Source organism: Euprymna scolopes, chromosome 34 (genome assembly GCF_053919585.1).
Source record: "Euprymna scolopes isolate OS-2025 chromosome 34, ASM5391958v1, whole genome shotgun sequence".
Classification (NCBI taxonomy): domain Eukaryota; kingdom Metazoa; phylum Mollusca; class Cephalopoda; order Sepiida; family Sepiolidae; genus Euprymna; species Euprymna scolopes.
The window spans coordinates 33,491,104-33,507,233 of record NC_136515.1 but is presented as its reverse complement, the minus strand read 5'-3'; the positions used below and the strand labels follow the sequence as shown (position 1 = coordinate 33,507,233).

Genomic DNA, 16,130 nt, shown 5'->3' with positions numbered 1-16,130 from the left:
CACCAGTAAAAAAAATATCATCAGTAAAAAAAAATCACAAGTAAAAAAAAAATCATCAGTAAAAAAAAAATCATCAGTGAAAAAAAAATCATCAGTAAAAAAAAAATCATCAGTGAAAAAAAATCACCAGTGAAAAAAAAATCACCAGTAAAAAAAAAATCATCAGTGAAAAAAAATCACCAGTAAAAAAAAAATCACCAGTAAAAAAAAAATCATTAGTGAAAAAAAATCACCAGTAAAAAAAAAATCATCAGTGAAAAAAAATCACCAGTAAAAAAAAAATCATTAGTGAAAAAAAATCATTAGTGAAAAAAAATCATTAGTGAAAAAAAATCATTAGTGAAAAAAAATCATTAGTGAAAAAAAAATCATCACTGAAAAAAAAATCATCAGTGAAAAAAAATCACCAGTAAAAAAAAAATCAGTGAAAAAAAATCACCAGTAAAAAAGAAAATCATCAGTGAAAAAAAATCATCAGTGAAAAAAAATCATCAGTGAAAAAAAATCACCAGTAAAAAAAAAATCACCAGTAAAAAAGAAAATCATCAGTGAAAAAAAAATCACCAGTAAAACAAAAATCATCAGTAAAAAAAAAATCACCAGTAAAAAAAAAATCATCAGTAAAAAAAAAAATCATCAGTGAAAAAAAAATCATCAGTAAAAAAAAAAATCACCAGTAAAAAAAAAATCATCAGTAAAAACAAAATCACCAGTAAAAAAAAAATCACCAGTAAAAAAAAAATCACCAGTAAAAAAAAAATCACCAGTAAAAAAAAATCATCAGTAAAAAAAAAAATCATTAGTGAAAAAAAAATAACCAGTAAAAAAAAAAATCACCAGTAAAAAAAAAAATCACCAGTAAAAAAAAAATCATCAGTGAAAAAAAATCACCAGTAAAAAAAAAATCACCAGTAAAAACAAAATCACCAGTAAAAAAAAAAATCACCAGTAAAAAAAAAATCACCAGTAAAAAAAAAATCATCAGTGAAAAAAAATCACCAGTAAAAAAAAATCACCAGTAAAAAAAAAATCACCAGTAAAAAAAATATCATCAGTAAAAAAAATCACAAGTAAAAAAAAAATCATCAGTAAAAAAAAAATCATCAGTGAAAAAAAAATCATCAGTAAAAAAAAAATCATCAGTGAAAAAAAATCACCAGTGAAAAAAAAATCACCAGTAAAAAAAAAATCATCAGTGAAAAAAAATCACCAGTAAAAAAAAAATCATCAGTAAAAAAAAATCACCAGTAAAAAAAAAATCACCAGTAATAAAAAAATCATCAGTAAAAAAAAATCATCAGTGAAAAAAAAATCACCAGTAAAAAAAAATCACCAGTAAAAAAAAAATCATTAGTGAAAAAAAATCACCAGTAAAAAAAAAATCATTAGTGAAAAAAAATCATTAGTGAAAAAAAATCATTAGTGAAAAAAAATCATTAGTGAAAAAAAAATCATCAGTGAAAAAAAAATCATCAGTGAAAAAAAATCATCAGTGAAAAAAAATCACCAGTAAAAAAAAAATCAGTGAAAAAAAATCACCAGTAAAAAAGAAAATCATCAGTGAAAAAAAATCATCAGTGAAAAAAAATCATTAGTGAAAAAAAATCATCAGTGAAAAAAAATCACCAGTAAAAAAAAAATCATCAGTGGAAAAAAATCACCAGTAAAAAAGAAAATCATCAGTGAAAAAAAATCATTAGTGAAAAAAAATCATTAGTGAAAAAAAATCATCAGTGAAAAAAAATCACCAGTAAAAAAGAAAATCATCAGTGAAAAAAAATCACCAGTGAAAAAAAATCATTAGTGAAAAAAAATCATCATTAAAAAAGAAAATCATCAGTGAACAAAAATCACCAGTAAAAAAAAAATCACCAGTAAAAAAGAAAATCATCAGTGAAAAAAAATCATTAGTGAAAAAAAATCATCATTAAAAAAAAAAATCATCATTAAAAAAAAAAATCATCAGTGAACAAAAATCACCAGTAAAAAAAAATCATCAGTGAAAAAAAATCACCAGTAAAAAAGAAAATCATCAGTGAAAAAAAATCATTAGTGAAAAAAAAATCATCATTAAAAAAAAAAATCATCAGTGAACAAAAATCACCAGTAAAAAAAAAATCACCAGTAAAAAAAAAATCATCAGTGAAAAAAAAAATCACCAGTAAAAAAAAAATCACCAGTAAAAAAAAAATCACCGGTAAAAAAAAAATCATCAGTGAAAAAAAAATCACCAGTAAAAAAAAATCACCAGTAAAAAAAAAATCATCAGTGAAAAAAAAATCACCAGTAAAAAAAAAATCATCAGTAAAAAAAAAATCACCAGTAAAAAAAAAATCATCAGTAAAAAAAAAATCATTAGTGAAAAAAAAATCATCAGTAAAAAAAAAATCACCAGTAAAAAAAAAATCATCAGTAAAAAAAAAAATCACCAGTAAAAAAAAAATCATCAGTGAAAAAAAAAATCATCAGTGAAAAAAAAATCATCAGTGAAAAAAAATCACCAGTAAAAAAAAAATCATCAGTGAAAAAAAATCACCAGTAAAAAAGAAAATCATCAGTGAAAGAAAATCATCAGTGAAAAAAATTCATCAGTGAAAAAAATCACCAGTAAAAAAAAAATCATCAGTGAAAAAAAATCACCAGTAAAAAAGAAAATCATCAGTGAAAAAAAATCATTAGTGAAAAAAAATCATTAGTGAAAAAAAATCATCATTAAAAAAGAAAATCATCAGTGAAAAAAAATCATTAGTGAAAAAAAAATCATCATTAAAAAAAAAAATCATCAGTGAAAAAAAATTACCAGTAAAAAAGAAAATCATCAGTGAAAAAAAATCATTAGTGAAAAAAAATCATCAGTGAAAAAAAATCACCAGTAAAAAAAAAATCATCAGTAAAAAAAAAATCACCAGTAAAAAAAAAAATCACCAGTAAAAAAAAAATCACCAGTAAAAAAAAAATCATTAGTGAAAAAAAAAATCATTAGTGAAAAAAAATCATCAGTGAAAAAAAATCACCAGTAAAAAAAAAAATCATCAGTGAAAAAAAAATCACCAGTAAAAAAAAAATCACCAGTAAAAAAAAAATCATCAGTGAAAAAAAATCACCAGTGAAAAAAAATCACCAGTAAAAAAAAAATCATCAGTGAAAAAAAAATCACCAGTAAAAAAAAAATCACCAGTAAAAAAAAAATCACCAGTAAAAAAAAAAATCACCAGTAAAAAAAAAATCACCAGTAAAAAAAAAATCACCAGTAAAAAAAAAATCATCAGTAAAAAAAAAATCACCAGTAAAAAAAAAATCACCAGTAAAAAAAAAATCATCAGTGAAAAAAAATCACCAGTAAAAAAAAATCATCAGTGAAAAAAAATCATTAGTGAAAAAAAATCATCAGTGAAAACAAAATCACCAGTAAAAAAAAAATCACCAGTAAAAAAAAAATCACCAGTAAAAAAAAAATCATCAGTAAAAAAAAAAATCATTAGTGAAAAAAAAAATCATTAGTGAAAAAAAAATAACCAGTAAAAAAAAAAATCACCAGTAAAAAAAAAATCATCAGTGAAAAAAATTCATCAGTGAAAAAAAAATCACCAGTAAAAAAAAAATCATTAGTGAAAAAAAATCACCAGTAAAAAAAAAATCATCAGTGAAAAAAAATCACCAGTAAAAAAAAAATCATTAGTGAAAAAAAATCATTAGTGAAAAAAAATCATTAGTGAAAAAAAAATCATCAGTGAAAAAAAAATCATCAGTGAAAAAAAAATCATCAGTGAAAAAAAAATCATCAGTGAAAAAAAAATCATCAGTGAAAAAAAATCACCAGTAAAAAAAAAATCAGTGAAAAAAAATCACCAGTAAAAAAGAAAATCATCAGTGAAAAAAAATCATCAGTGAAAAAAAATCACCAGTAAAAAAAAAATAACCAGTAAAAAAGAAAATCATCAGTGAAAAAAAAATCACCAGTAAAACAAAAATCATCAGTAAAAAAAAAATCATCAGTAAAAAAAAAATCATCAGTAAAAAAAAAAATCACCAGTAAAAAAAAAATCATCAGTAAAAACAAAATCACCAGTAAAAAAAAAATCACCAGTAAAAAAAAAATCACCAGTAAAAAAAAAATCATCAGTAAAAAAAAATCATCAGTGAAAAAAAATCACCAGTAAAAAAAAAATCACCAGTAAAAACAAAATCACCAGTAAAAAAAAAAATCACCAGTAAAAAAAAAATCACCAGTAAAAAAAAAATCATCAGTGAAAAAAAATCACCAGTAAAAAAAAAATCACCAGTAAAAAAAATATCATCAGTAAAAAAAAATCACAAGTAAAAAAAAAATCATGAGTGAAAAAAAAAATCATTAGTGAAAAAAAAATAACCAGTAAAAAAAAAAATCACCAGTAAAAAAAAAAATCACCAGTAAAAAAAAAATCATCAGTGAAAAAAAATCACCAGTAAAAAAAAAATCACCAGTAAAAACAAAATCACCAGTAAAAAAAAAAATCACCAGTAAAAAAAAAATCACCAGTAAAAAAAAAATCATCAGTGAAAAAAAATCACCAGTAAAAAAAAAATCACCAGTAAAAAAAAAATCACCAGTAAAAAAAATATCATCAGTAAAAAAAAATCACAAGTAAAAAAAAAATCATCAGTAAAAAAAAAATCATCAGTGAAAAAAAATCACCAGTGAAAAAAAAATCACCAGTAAAAAAAAAATCATCAGTGAAAAAAAATCACCAGTAAAAAAAAAATCATCAGTAAAAAAAAATCACCAGTAAAAAAAAAATCACCAGTAAAAAAAAAATCATCAGTAAAAAAAAATCATCAGTGAAAAAAAAATCACCAGTAAAAAAAAAATCATTAGTGAAAAAAAATCACCAGTAAAAAAAAAATCATCAGTGAAAAAAAATCACCAGTAAAAAAAAAATCATTAGTGAAAAAAAATCATTAGTGAAAAAAAATCATTAGTGAAAAAAAAATCATCAGTGAAAAAAAAATCATCAGTGAAAAAAAATCACCAGTAAAAAAAAAATCAGTGAAAAAAAATCACCAGTAAAAAAGAAAATCATCAGTGAAAAAAAATTCACCAGTAAAAAAAAAATCACCAGTAAAAAAGAAAATCATCAGTGAAAAAAAAATCACCAGTAAAACAAAAATTATCAGTAAAAAAAAAATCACCAGTAAAAAAAAAATCATCAGTAAAAAAAAAAATCATCAGTGAAAAAAAAATCATCAGTAAAAAAAAAAATCACCAGTAAAAAAAAAATCATCAGTAAAAACAAAATCACCAGTAAAAAAAAAATCACCAGTAAAAAAAAAATCATCAGTAAAAAAAAAATCATCAGTGAAAAAAAATCACCAGTAAAAAAAAAATCACCAGTAAAAACAAAATCACCAGTAAAAAAAAAAATCACCAGTAAAAAAAAAATCACCAGTAAAAAAAAAATCATCAGTGAAAAAAAATCACCAGTAAAAAAAAAATCACCAGTAAAAAAAAAATCACCAGTAAAAAAAATATCATCAGTAAAAAAAAATCACAAGTAAAAAAAAAAATCATCAGTAAAAAAAAAATCATCAGTAAAAAAAAAATCATCAGTGAAAAAAAAATCATCAGTAAAAAAAAAATCATCAGTGAAAAAAAATCACCAGTGAAAAAAAAATCACCAGTAAAAAAAAAAATCATCAGTGAAAAAAAATCACCAGTAAAAAAAAAATCATCAGTAAAAAAAAATCACCAGTAAAAAAAAAATCACCAGTAAAAAAAAAATCATCAGTAAAAAAAAATCATCAGTGAAAAAAAAATCACCAGTAAAAAAAAAATCATTAGTGAAAAAAAATCACCAGTAAAAAAAAAATCATCAGTGAAAAAAAATCACCAGTAAAAAAAAAATCATTAGTGAAAAAAAATCATTAGTGAAAAAAAATCATTAGTGAAAAAAAAATCATCAGTGAAAAAAAAATCATCAGTGAAAAAAAAATCATCAGTGAAAAAAAATCATCAGTAAAAAAAAAATCAGTGAAAAAAAATCACCAGTAAAAAAGAAAATCATCAGTGAAAAAAAATCATTAGTGAAAAAAAATCATCAGTGAAAAAAAATCACCAGTAAAAAAAAAATCATCAGTGAAAAAAAATCACCAGTAAAAAAGAAAATCATCAGTGAAAAAAAATCATTAGTGAAAAAAAATCATCAGTGAAAAAAAATCACCAGTAAAAAAGAAAATCATCAGTGAAAAAAAATCACCAGTAAAAAAGAAAATCATCAGTGAAAAAAAATCACCAGTAAAAAAGAAAATCATCAGTGAAAAAAAATCATTAGTGAAAAAAAATCATCATTAAAAAAGAAAATCATCAGTGAACAAAAATCACCAGTAAAAAAAAAATCACCAGTAAAAAAGAAAATCATCAGTGAAAAAAAATCATTAGTGAAAAAAAATCATCATTAAAAAAAAAAATCATCATTAAAAAAAAAAAATCATCAGTGAACAAAAATCACCAGTAAAAAAAAAATCATCAGTGAAAAAAAATCACCAGTAAAAAAGAAAATCATCAGTGAAAAAAAATCATTAGTGAAAAAAAAATCATCATTAAAAAAAAAAATCATCAGTGAACAAAAATCACCAGTAAAAAAAAAATCACCAGTAAAAAAAAAATCATCAGTGAAAAAAAAAATCACCAGTAAAAAAAAAATCACCGGTAAAAAAAAAATCATCAGTGAAAAAAAAATCACCAGTAAAAAAAAAATCATCAGTAAAAAAAAAAATCATCAGTGAAAAAAAAATCATCAGTAAAAAAAAAAATCATCAGTGAAAAAAAAATCACCAGTAAAAAAAAATCATCAGTAAACAAAAAAATCACCAGTAAAAAAAAAAATCACCAGTAAAAAAAAATCATTAGTGAAAAAAAATCACCAGTAAAAACAAAATCATCAGTGAAAAAAAAATCACCAGTGAAAAAAAAATCACCAGTAAAAAAAAAATCATCAGTGAAAAAAAAATCACCAGTAAAAAAAAAATCATTAGTGAAAAAAAATCATTAGTGAAAAAAAATCATTAGTGAAAAAAAATCATTAGTGAAAAAAAAATCATCAGTGAAAAAAAAATCATCAGTGAAAAAAAATCACCAGTAAAAAAAAAATCATCAGTGAAAAAAAATCACCAGTAAAAAAGAAAATCATCAGTGAAAAAAAAATCATTAGTGAAAAAAAATCATCAGTGAAAAAAAATCATTAGTGAAAAAAAATCATCAGTGAAAAAAAATCACCAGTAAAAAAAAAATCATCAGTGAAAAAAAATCACCAGTAAAAAAGAAAATCATCAGTGAAAAAAAATCACCAGTAAAAAAGAAAATCATCAGTGAAAAAAAATCATTAGTGAAAAAAAATCACCAGTAAAAAAGAAAATCATCAGTAAAAAAAAATCATTAGTGAAAAAAAATCATTACTGAAAAAAAATCACCAGTAAAAAAGAAAATCATCAGTGAAAAAAAATCATTAGTGAAAAAAAATCATTAGTGAAAAAAAATCATTAGTGAAAAAAAATTATCATTAAAAAAGAAAATCATCAGTGAAAAAAAATCATTAGTGAAAAAAAAATCATCATTAAAAAAAAAAATCATCAGTGAAAAAAAATCACCAGTAAAAAAAAAATCATCAGTGAAAAAAAATCACCAGTAAAAAAGAAAATCATCAGTGAAAAAAAATCATTAGTGAAAAAAAATCATTAGTGAAAAAAAATCATCAGTGAAAAAAAATCACCAGTAAAAAAAAAAATCATCAGTGAAAAAAAATCATTAGTGAAAAAAAATCACCAGTAAAAAAAAAATCATCAGTGAAAAAAAAATCATTAGTGAAAAAAAATCATCAGTGAAAAAAAATCATCAGTGAAAAAAAATCACCAGTAAAAAAAAAATCATCAGTAAAAAAAAAATCACCAGTAAAAAAAAAAATCACCAGTAAAAAAAAAATCATCAGTGAAAAAAAAAATCATCAGTGAAAAAAAATCATCAGTGAAAAAAAATCACCAGTAAAAAAAAAATCATCAGTAAAAAAAAAATCACCAGTAAAAAAAATCACCAGTAAAAAAGAAAATCATCAGTGAAAAAAAATCATTAGTGAAAAAAAATCATCAGTGAAAAAAAATCACCAGTAAAAAAGAAAATCATCAGTGAAAAAAAATCATTAGTGAAAAAAAAATCATCATTAAAAAAAAAAATCATCAGTGAACAAAAATCACCAGTAAAAAAAAAATCACCAGTAAAAAAGAAAATCATCAGTGAAAAAAAATCATTAGTGAAAAAAAATCATCATTAAAAAAAAAAATCATCAGTGAACAAAAATCACCAGTAAAAAAAAAATCATCAGTGAAAAAAAATCACCAGTAAAAAAGAAAATCATCAGTGAAAAAAAATCATTAGTGAAAAAAAAATCATCATTAAAAAAAAAAATCATCAGTGAACAAAAATCACCAGTAAAAAAAAAATCATCAGTGAAAAAAAATCACCAGTAAAAAAGAAAATCATCAGTGAAAAAAAATCATTAGTGAAAAAAAATCATCAGTGAAAATAAATCACCAGTAAAAAAAAAATCACCAGTAAAAAAAAAAATCACCAGTAAAAAAAAAATCATCAGTGAAAAAAAATCACCAGTAAAAAAAAAATCATCAGTGAAAAAAAAAATCATCAGTGAAAAAAAATCATTAGTGAAAAAAAATCATCAGTGAAAAAAAATAACCAGTAAAAAAAAAATCACCAGTAAAAAAAAAATCACCAGTAAAAAAAAATCATCAGTGAAAAAAAATCATTAGTGAAAAAAAATCATCAGTGAAAAAAAATCACCAGTAAAAAAAAAATCATCAGTGAAAAAAAAAATCATTAGTGAAAAAAAAATCATCAGTAAAAAAAAAATCATCAGTGAAAAAAAAATCATCAGTAAAAAAAAAATCACCAGTAAAAAAAAAATCATCAGTAAAAAAAAAAATCATTAGTGAAAAAAAAATCATCAGTAAAAAAAAAATCATCAGTAAAAAAAAAATCACCAGTAAAAAAAAAATCATCAGTAAAAAAAAAATCATTAGTGAAAAAAAAATCATCAGTAAAAAAAAAATCACCAGTAAAAAAAAAATCATCAGTAAAAAAAAAAATCACCAGTAAAAAAAAAATCATCAGTGAAAAAAAAAATCATCAGTGAAAAAAAAATCATCAGTGAAAAAAAATCACCAGTAAAAAAAAAATCATCAGTGAAAAAAAATCACCAGTAAAAAAGAAAATCATCAGTGAAAAAAATTCATCAGTGAAAAAAATCACCAGTAAAAAAAAAATCATCAGTGAAAAAAAATCACCAGTAAAAAAGAAAATCATCAGTGAAAAAAAATCATTAGTGAAAAAAAATCATTAGTGAAAAAAAATCATCATTAAAAAAGAAAATCATCAGTGAAAAAAAATCATTAGTGAAAAAAAAATCATCAGTAAAAAAAAAAATCATCAGTGAAAAAAAATTACCAGTAAAAAAGAAAATCATCAGTGAAAAAAAATCATTAGTGAAAAAAAATCATCAGTGAAAAAAAATCACCAGTAAAAAAAAAATCATCAGTAAAAAAAAAAATCACCAGTAAAAAAAAAAATCACCAGTAAAAAAAAAATCACCAGTAAAAAAAAAATCATTAGTGAAAAAAAAAATCATTAGTGAAAAAAAATCATCAGTGAAAAAAAATCACCAGTAAAAAAAAAAATCATCAGTGAAAAAAAAATCACCAGTAAAAAAAAAATCACCAGTAAAAAAAAAATCATCAGTGAAAAAAAATCACCAGTAAAAAAAAATCATCAGTGAAAAAAAATCACCAGTAAAAAAAAAATCATCAGTGAAAAAAAAATCACCAGTAAAAAAAAAATCACCAGTAAAAAAAAAAATCACCAGTAAAAAAAAAATCACCAGTAAAAAAAAAATCATCAGTAAAAAAAAAATCACCAGTAAAAAAAAAATCACCAGTAAAAAAAAAATCATCAGTGAAAAAAAATCACCAGTAAAAAAAAATCATCAGTGAAAAAAAATCACCAGTAAAAAAAAAATCATCAGTGAAATAAAATCACCAGTAAAAAAAAATCATTAGTGAAAAAAAATAACCAGTAAAAAAAAAATCATCAGTGAAAAAAAATCATTAGTGAAAAAAAATCATCAGTGAAAAAAAATCATTAGTGAAAAAAAATAATCAATAGTGAAAAAAAAAATCATTAGTGAAAAAAAAATCAATAGTGAAAAAAATTAATAGTGAAAAAAAAAACATTAGTGAAAAAAATAATTATTTAAAAAAATTAATAGTGAAAAAAATCATCGGTGAAAAAAATTAATAGTGAAAAAAAATATTAGTTAAAACAATCATTAGTGAAAAAAATTAATAGTAAAAAACTCAATAGTGAAAAAAATCATTAGTTAAAAAAAATAAATAGTGAACAAAATTAATAGTAAAATCAATAGCAAAAAAAATAATGAATAGTGACAACAATTATATAGTGAAATCAATAGTGAAACAAAATCAATAGTAAAAAAAACACTAGTGAAAAAAATTAATTGTGATAAAAAAATCAATAGTGAAAAAATCCATAGTGAAAAAAATAAATAGTGATGAAAATCATTAGTGAATAAAATTAATAGTGAATAAAATTAAATAGTGAATAAAATTAATAGTGAATAAAAATTAATAATGAATAAAAAGTAATAATGAATAAATTAATAGTAAATAAATTAATAGTGAATAAAAATTGATAATGAATAAAATTAATAGTGAATAAAAATTAATAGTAAATAAATTAATAGTGAATAAAAATTAATAATGAATAAAAATTAATAGTGAAAAAATTGATAGCGAATAAAAATTGATAGTGAATAAAAATTAATAGTAAAAAAAAATTTACTCGTGAATAAAATTAATAATGAATAAAAATTGATAGTGAAAATTTAATCGTGAATAAAAATTAATAGTAAAAAAATTAATAGTTAATAAAAATTACTCGTGAATAAAACTTAATGAAAAAAAATTAATAGTGAAAAAAATTAAGATTAAAAAAAAACAATAGTTAAAAAAAATCAATAGTGAAAAAATATAATATGTAAGTCACATAGTTGTGAGAAACACATACAAAATGTGGTCACACAATTTTATTAATATAGAATTTATTTTACATTAGATTTTTATAATTACCATTTCATATTTTTCAAAAAAAACCTTCCACCTAAAATGGAAGGGTTTCATATTTACCTTGGCCCATTATTCTGTAATTTCCATATTTGAAGCAGCTATGTCCATATTTATACTCATCACAATTCGTCTTAAACATTTTGGCTGCACGTTCAACTTCTTTTTTTACAGATTCAAAATAATCAGCAAGTCTATGACAACCTGAAATAAAAAATAAAAAAATTAATTGAAAGATTTCCAATTTATTTTATTTTCTGTGTGTCTGGCCATTCTTTGGGATTATTTATGCCATCTATTGTAAACGATTCATTTTATACACTTAGTTAAACACATGTTGCAATTTTACTTGTATCATATTTAAAACTAGAATTAATACCCGCCCCAGGTAAATTTCTCTTAACAGAACAGTTTTGCACCATGTGACCCGATGGGGTCCAGGCGATGCCAGGAGGACCTTGCTAGTCGATTAAGAAAACAGCCTGTCGTCTGGGTGGTCCCATTGACAAGAATTCAGTGGAATTCGCATGGTTGAATTCTAATGATGATGATGATGTTTTAAAGAATAAATCTGATTCTTGATAGATAATCAAAATGATCTCCCCCCCCCCTCACAAGAATGGATAGCCGAAAAAGTATTTACGCGGAATGAAAGTCATAAATAATTCCTAAGCAGAACAGCCGGACACTTATGCTGATCGACAGACCACCAAGTGTGAATCGTTGTCAAGTGGTTAAACAAAGAAACAGTACACTGACAGCGAAGCTATAAAAATTATCTGTTGACAGAAGACCACCACGGAAACAGGCCAAGGAGATGCATTGAGTGGTAATTGACCGTGACAACCCATCCTTCTTGGTGTGTGAACATTTATTTGCCTTACTGACATGGTAAGTTGGTCTGGGATCGTGGCAGGAGGAGTGGTGGGGGCGACGAGGCTCATGAAACTTGAAAACCCTTTTTTTCTCTTCAATAATTGTAAAGGTCGCTTTTTATTATTTTATTTTCTTTTTCTTCTGCGACCAGGCGTTCAGAGGTCAGCAAGACATTACTGGACCCCCCCCTCCCCCTGAAACAAAAGCGTGGCCGCTGATTGGACCTCACTTGTGGGCGTATTGGGGGAGGAGGGGTTGCAACTAATCGATATTGATAAAAGAATGTGAAGTAAAGATCGGAAGACACACTTTGCCACGCATCTTGGTGGCTCCCACTTTTTCGATACACGCACCTCTGAACTTTTTCTTCCCCGTATACTAACGATAGAAAAGTGAAGTACTTTGTTAAAAACCGTCAGCCCTGTTGTATGATTTAGGCAGTTGTGTATACACTATTTGTGAAGTTGAAAGCAATAATTATTCTATGTTAAGAAAAGCCAGTTAAGCGTTGACTTCTTTTCTTTGTTTGAAAACGCCGTGTTGAGTGCAGTCTATTTTTTCAGACGGCCCAGTTGACAGTTTGAAGCCAGATCAAAGGTGAAACCAGTGAGCGGACCACGGCAGCGGGATCAACCTCGACCACTAGACGAAAACACAGGTAATGCCACAGGGATTGGCCTTGGTTACATCTCACATCCACGCCTGTGTATCAGAGTGGCCCTGTAGGGGTTACACCACTTTTATGTCCCCTTACAAAGATTAAAATCTGTAGTAGTAATGCTACAAACAACTAGAAACAAAAGGTGTGCTCTCTCTGCTACCAGCGCAGGGAAACCAGGAGAAGAAGACGTGAGAGGTGTGATGTGAGAGGAGGACGAGATAAGCCACGTGGCCAAAATTACAACATAACAAGGGCCAAACTTTAAGGGAAGAGAAGCAGTATTTCACTCACACTTGATCAGTAACCTATAATTCTCCAAACTCTACAGAAAAAGCTATTTCAGCTAACCAATAACCCAACGCAAATGGCAAGCAAAGCATTTGACATTCGGATGATCCTCGAATTTCAAGGCACATACAACGCATAGTGTCCAAATGGCTGAAACAAGTGGTGTGCAAAATATATGATGTTAACCTGTGACCAGAGATAGAACTTAAAGGCGGCGAAACAAACCCTCTTTGTGGCTTTATCGATGGACCCTGTCGTTACATTTGAAATATTTGTCTCATCATTTGCGCCCCGGGGAAACTGTGGATGAATACTCAAATATTAAAAAACAAAAAAAATTTCAAAAACCCTTGTTATCTGTCTCTTAAAAAAATCAAATTTTTTAAAAAACCTGGCATGTCTAATGAAAGAAAATGATCTGATGAATGTCTAAGTTGCACTTTCATGTCAGGATCCCCCAGTTCAGTTAGACAACAATTGTGTGGATCCTCAAAGATGGAACACATGACCCTGGAATAGATTCTTGCTAGAACTCTTATGACAGGAAAGGTAGAAGTGGATGAGCCTGTTGTGCGGTGACTGAGTGATGCAGTATTCTTCCTTGTGTGCCTGTAGACCTATCAACACCCGATCACCAGGATGCAGTAGAAATGCAGTGACATAAGTGTGTAGGTAACAATCACTTTGCCAGGGCCTGGCAGCAAAGCAAGGGTTCTTCCGGAGATACACTGATATTGGTGCCAACAAGGACATGTTGCATGAAGGTGTCCAGGAAATGAGGCAAGAGACAAGAAACCAATACCACTCTCTCCCTTCATAAACTAAAAGAAGTGCTCTCTGTAATAAAAGTAAAAATCGATGGGTTAGAACAGATAGCGTTGGTGGATTCTGCTGTTCCTCATCTGTTGTCAGTGGGTTGTTATGTCAACCAAAACTACAGAAAAGTACCCTGATTTTGACGACAGATGGGAAATGCCTTCTAAGCCAGTGTTGGCAGCATAACAGGAATCCCCTGAAGACTGACCTACTGGTGGTAAACAGTAAACCGTTGGGATTCAACCTTCTTCTGAAGATGGATGTCATCAAAAAAATTGTCGGTGTGCATATTGATAAAAGAGGTAAGGTATATATTACTGAGGTGTCTCTTGCTTTGGGTGCAATAATAGATATAGAACAGCCTAACTTTCGAGCAGAGTTCGACCAATGCACCAAATCCTGGTGAGCAAAATCAAATGTATCAGTGTTAGACCAATGCACCAAGGCATATCTTCAAGTACATATGCATCAATCAGTGTGACCCTATCAAACTGTACTAATCAAGGAATGAAGGTATTGCCTGATCTGCATGGGTTTGTGATGATGCAAATGATGCAAACAATTTTTTATGCTATTTTGGCAAAGGACAAGCGTATACAGCAAGTAACATCTCTTTATATTGTGGATGAGTGCTGTGCCTGCAACAAGTGTGAAGGAGCATCTCCACAGCTTTGGCCTCCTCAGCAAAGAGCTAGGGAGGCTACAGGATGGTGCATGAGTGCTTACTTTGCAGGTCTGGGAAGAGGATAATACTTTGTATTAGAGAAGAGGGAACAAAATACCAGACATGACTCATGTTGTCATGTTTTCTGTTATGTGACAAGTTGGGTATCTTCCAGTTGGTGGCTGACTTCATGTCACCATGATATTCATCAAGCAGAAAGCATCTAAAGTCACCACTGGGTATGTTAATAAAGTAAATGATGCTCCTCTTAACACCATGATTAAGGAGGTTCTCACCAGAGTGCACGAAGACCCAGTGTGGGTCAAATAGTGTTGACAGTCAAGACCTTAGCATATACGTTGATGCAAGCTCTCTTGCTTTTGGCATGTTGTTGGTATATGATGGGGCTGTGGAAGAGGATGCTTGCTAGTTATGTTCAGAAAAGGACTTCCAAAATATTAATGTTGTGGAACTCGATGCCATTATTAAAGAAATAAACTTGGTAATCCTCTGGAAGATGACCACTGATTCTACCTGTATTCATAAATGGATCTTGCATACCTTTACAACGCAAAGCTACAGGATCTTCGTTTGACAGTGGCTTGACACAATAATAAAATTGGTGAAGGAATACAATGTCAATGGATGTTAAATCTAGTGTTAAATCTAGTGAAAACAAGATGGATCAATTGACGAGCCTAAGAGGAACACTGCACCTGTGCAACCTGCCTACATTGCATCTGTGAGGTCAGTCATGTTTGACCAGATCAATATCAACAAAGCAGTCCTTATAGTATGAGACAGACACTCTACTTTGTGAAACAGATTGATCGCAGGGTTTCTAAGGGTGCTGTAAAAACTGTTGTCAGAAAATGTGAAGAGTGTCAGTCAATCGATCTGACATCTATGCACTAGTCAGAGGGTGCTTTAAATGTTAAACATACATGGCACCAAGTAGCAGAGTCCATTTTTTGACATTGATTGACTGCAGTCCCACTCAGTTTACCATCTGGCGACGCATTCTTCAGCAGGACGTGAAAAGTGGTATAAGCACCCAGCTGAAAATGCTCTTCTGTGAGTGGGGCCCACTGACAGAGATTCTGACATATAATGACACTGCCTTTCAGAGTAGTTTATTTTAAACCTTTCTAGATGAGTCTGCTGTGTGTACATCCCATCTGGTAATGGCATCATCGAGTGATGTCACAGAACTGCCAGAAAATGGTATACTATACCAGAAACAGTATACTGGTACAATGTCACACCAAAGGATGACGTGTCCTCTGCTACAGACCTGCCAATATAGTCTATCGGTACCACATACAGCTGAAAGGAATCAATGAAATATCAGTGCCAACACATAGAGCATGCAAGTGAAAGATTTGTGATAATTGGAGAGAGATCAGACAAACAGACACTCAGCATAAATGCAGGTGACACCTTTTCCAATGACACACTGAATGAAGATGCATGTATCTCTGCGAAAAAGCATATGGTGCAAAAGTCCACATCCCAAATGTTTCATGTGTTATCATAGGATCAGGAGGAGTGTAGTACTACAAACCACCTCATCTCAAAGAAACAAAAGGAGTGCTCTTTCTGCTACTGTCATGGGGAAACCAGGAGAAGAAAACACAAGGTGATGAG

The 16,130-nt window shown here is 27.0% G+C and overlaps 1 protein-coding gene across 1 annotated transcript in view; it reads right to left on the bottom strand.

Moving 5' to 3' along the window:
• LOC145259167 (cytochrome c oxidase assembly factor 7 homolog) overlaps window positions 1-16,130 on the bottom strand; it is a 118,501-nt gene that overhangs the window by 66,861 nt on the left and 35,510 nt on the right. Inside the window, exon 2 of the mRNA XM_080116901.1 lies at window positions 11,242-11,382. Coding sequence (XP_079973027.1) covers window positions 11,242-11,382 — 141 coding nt within the window. The remainder of the gene's footprint in view (window positions 1-11,241; window positions 11,383-16,130) is intronic.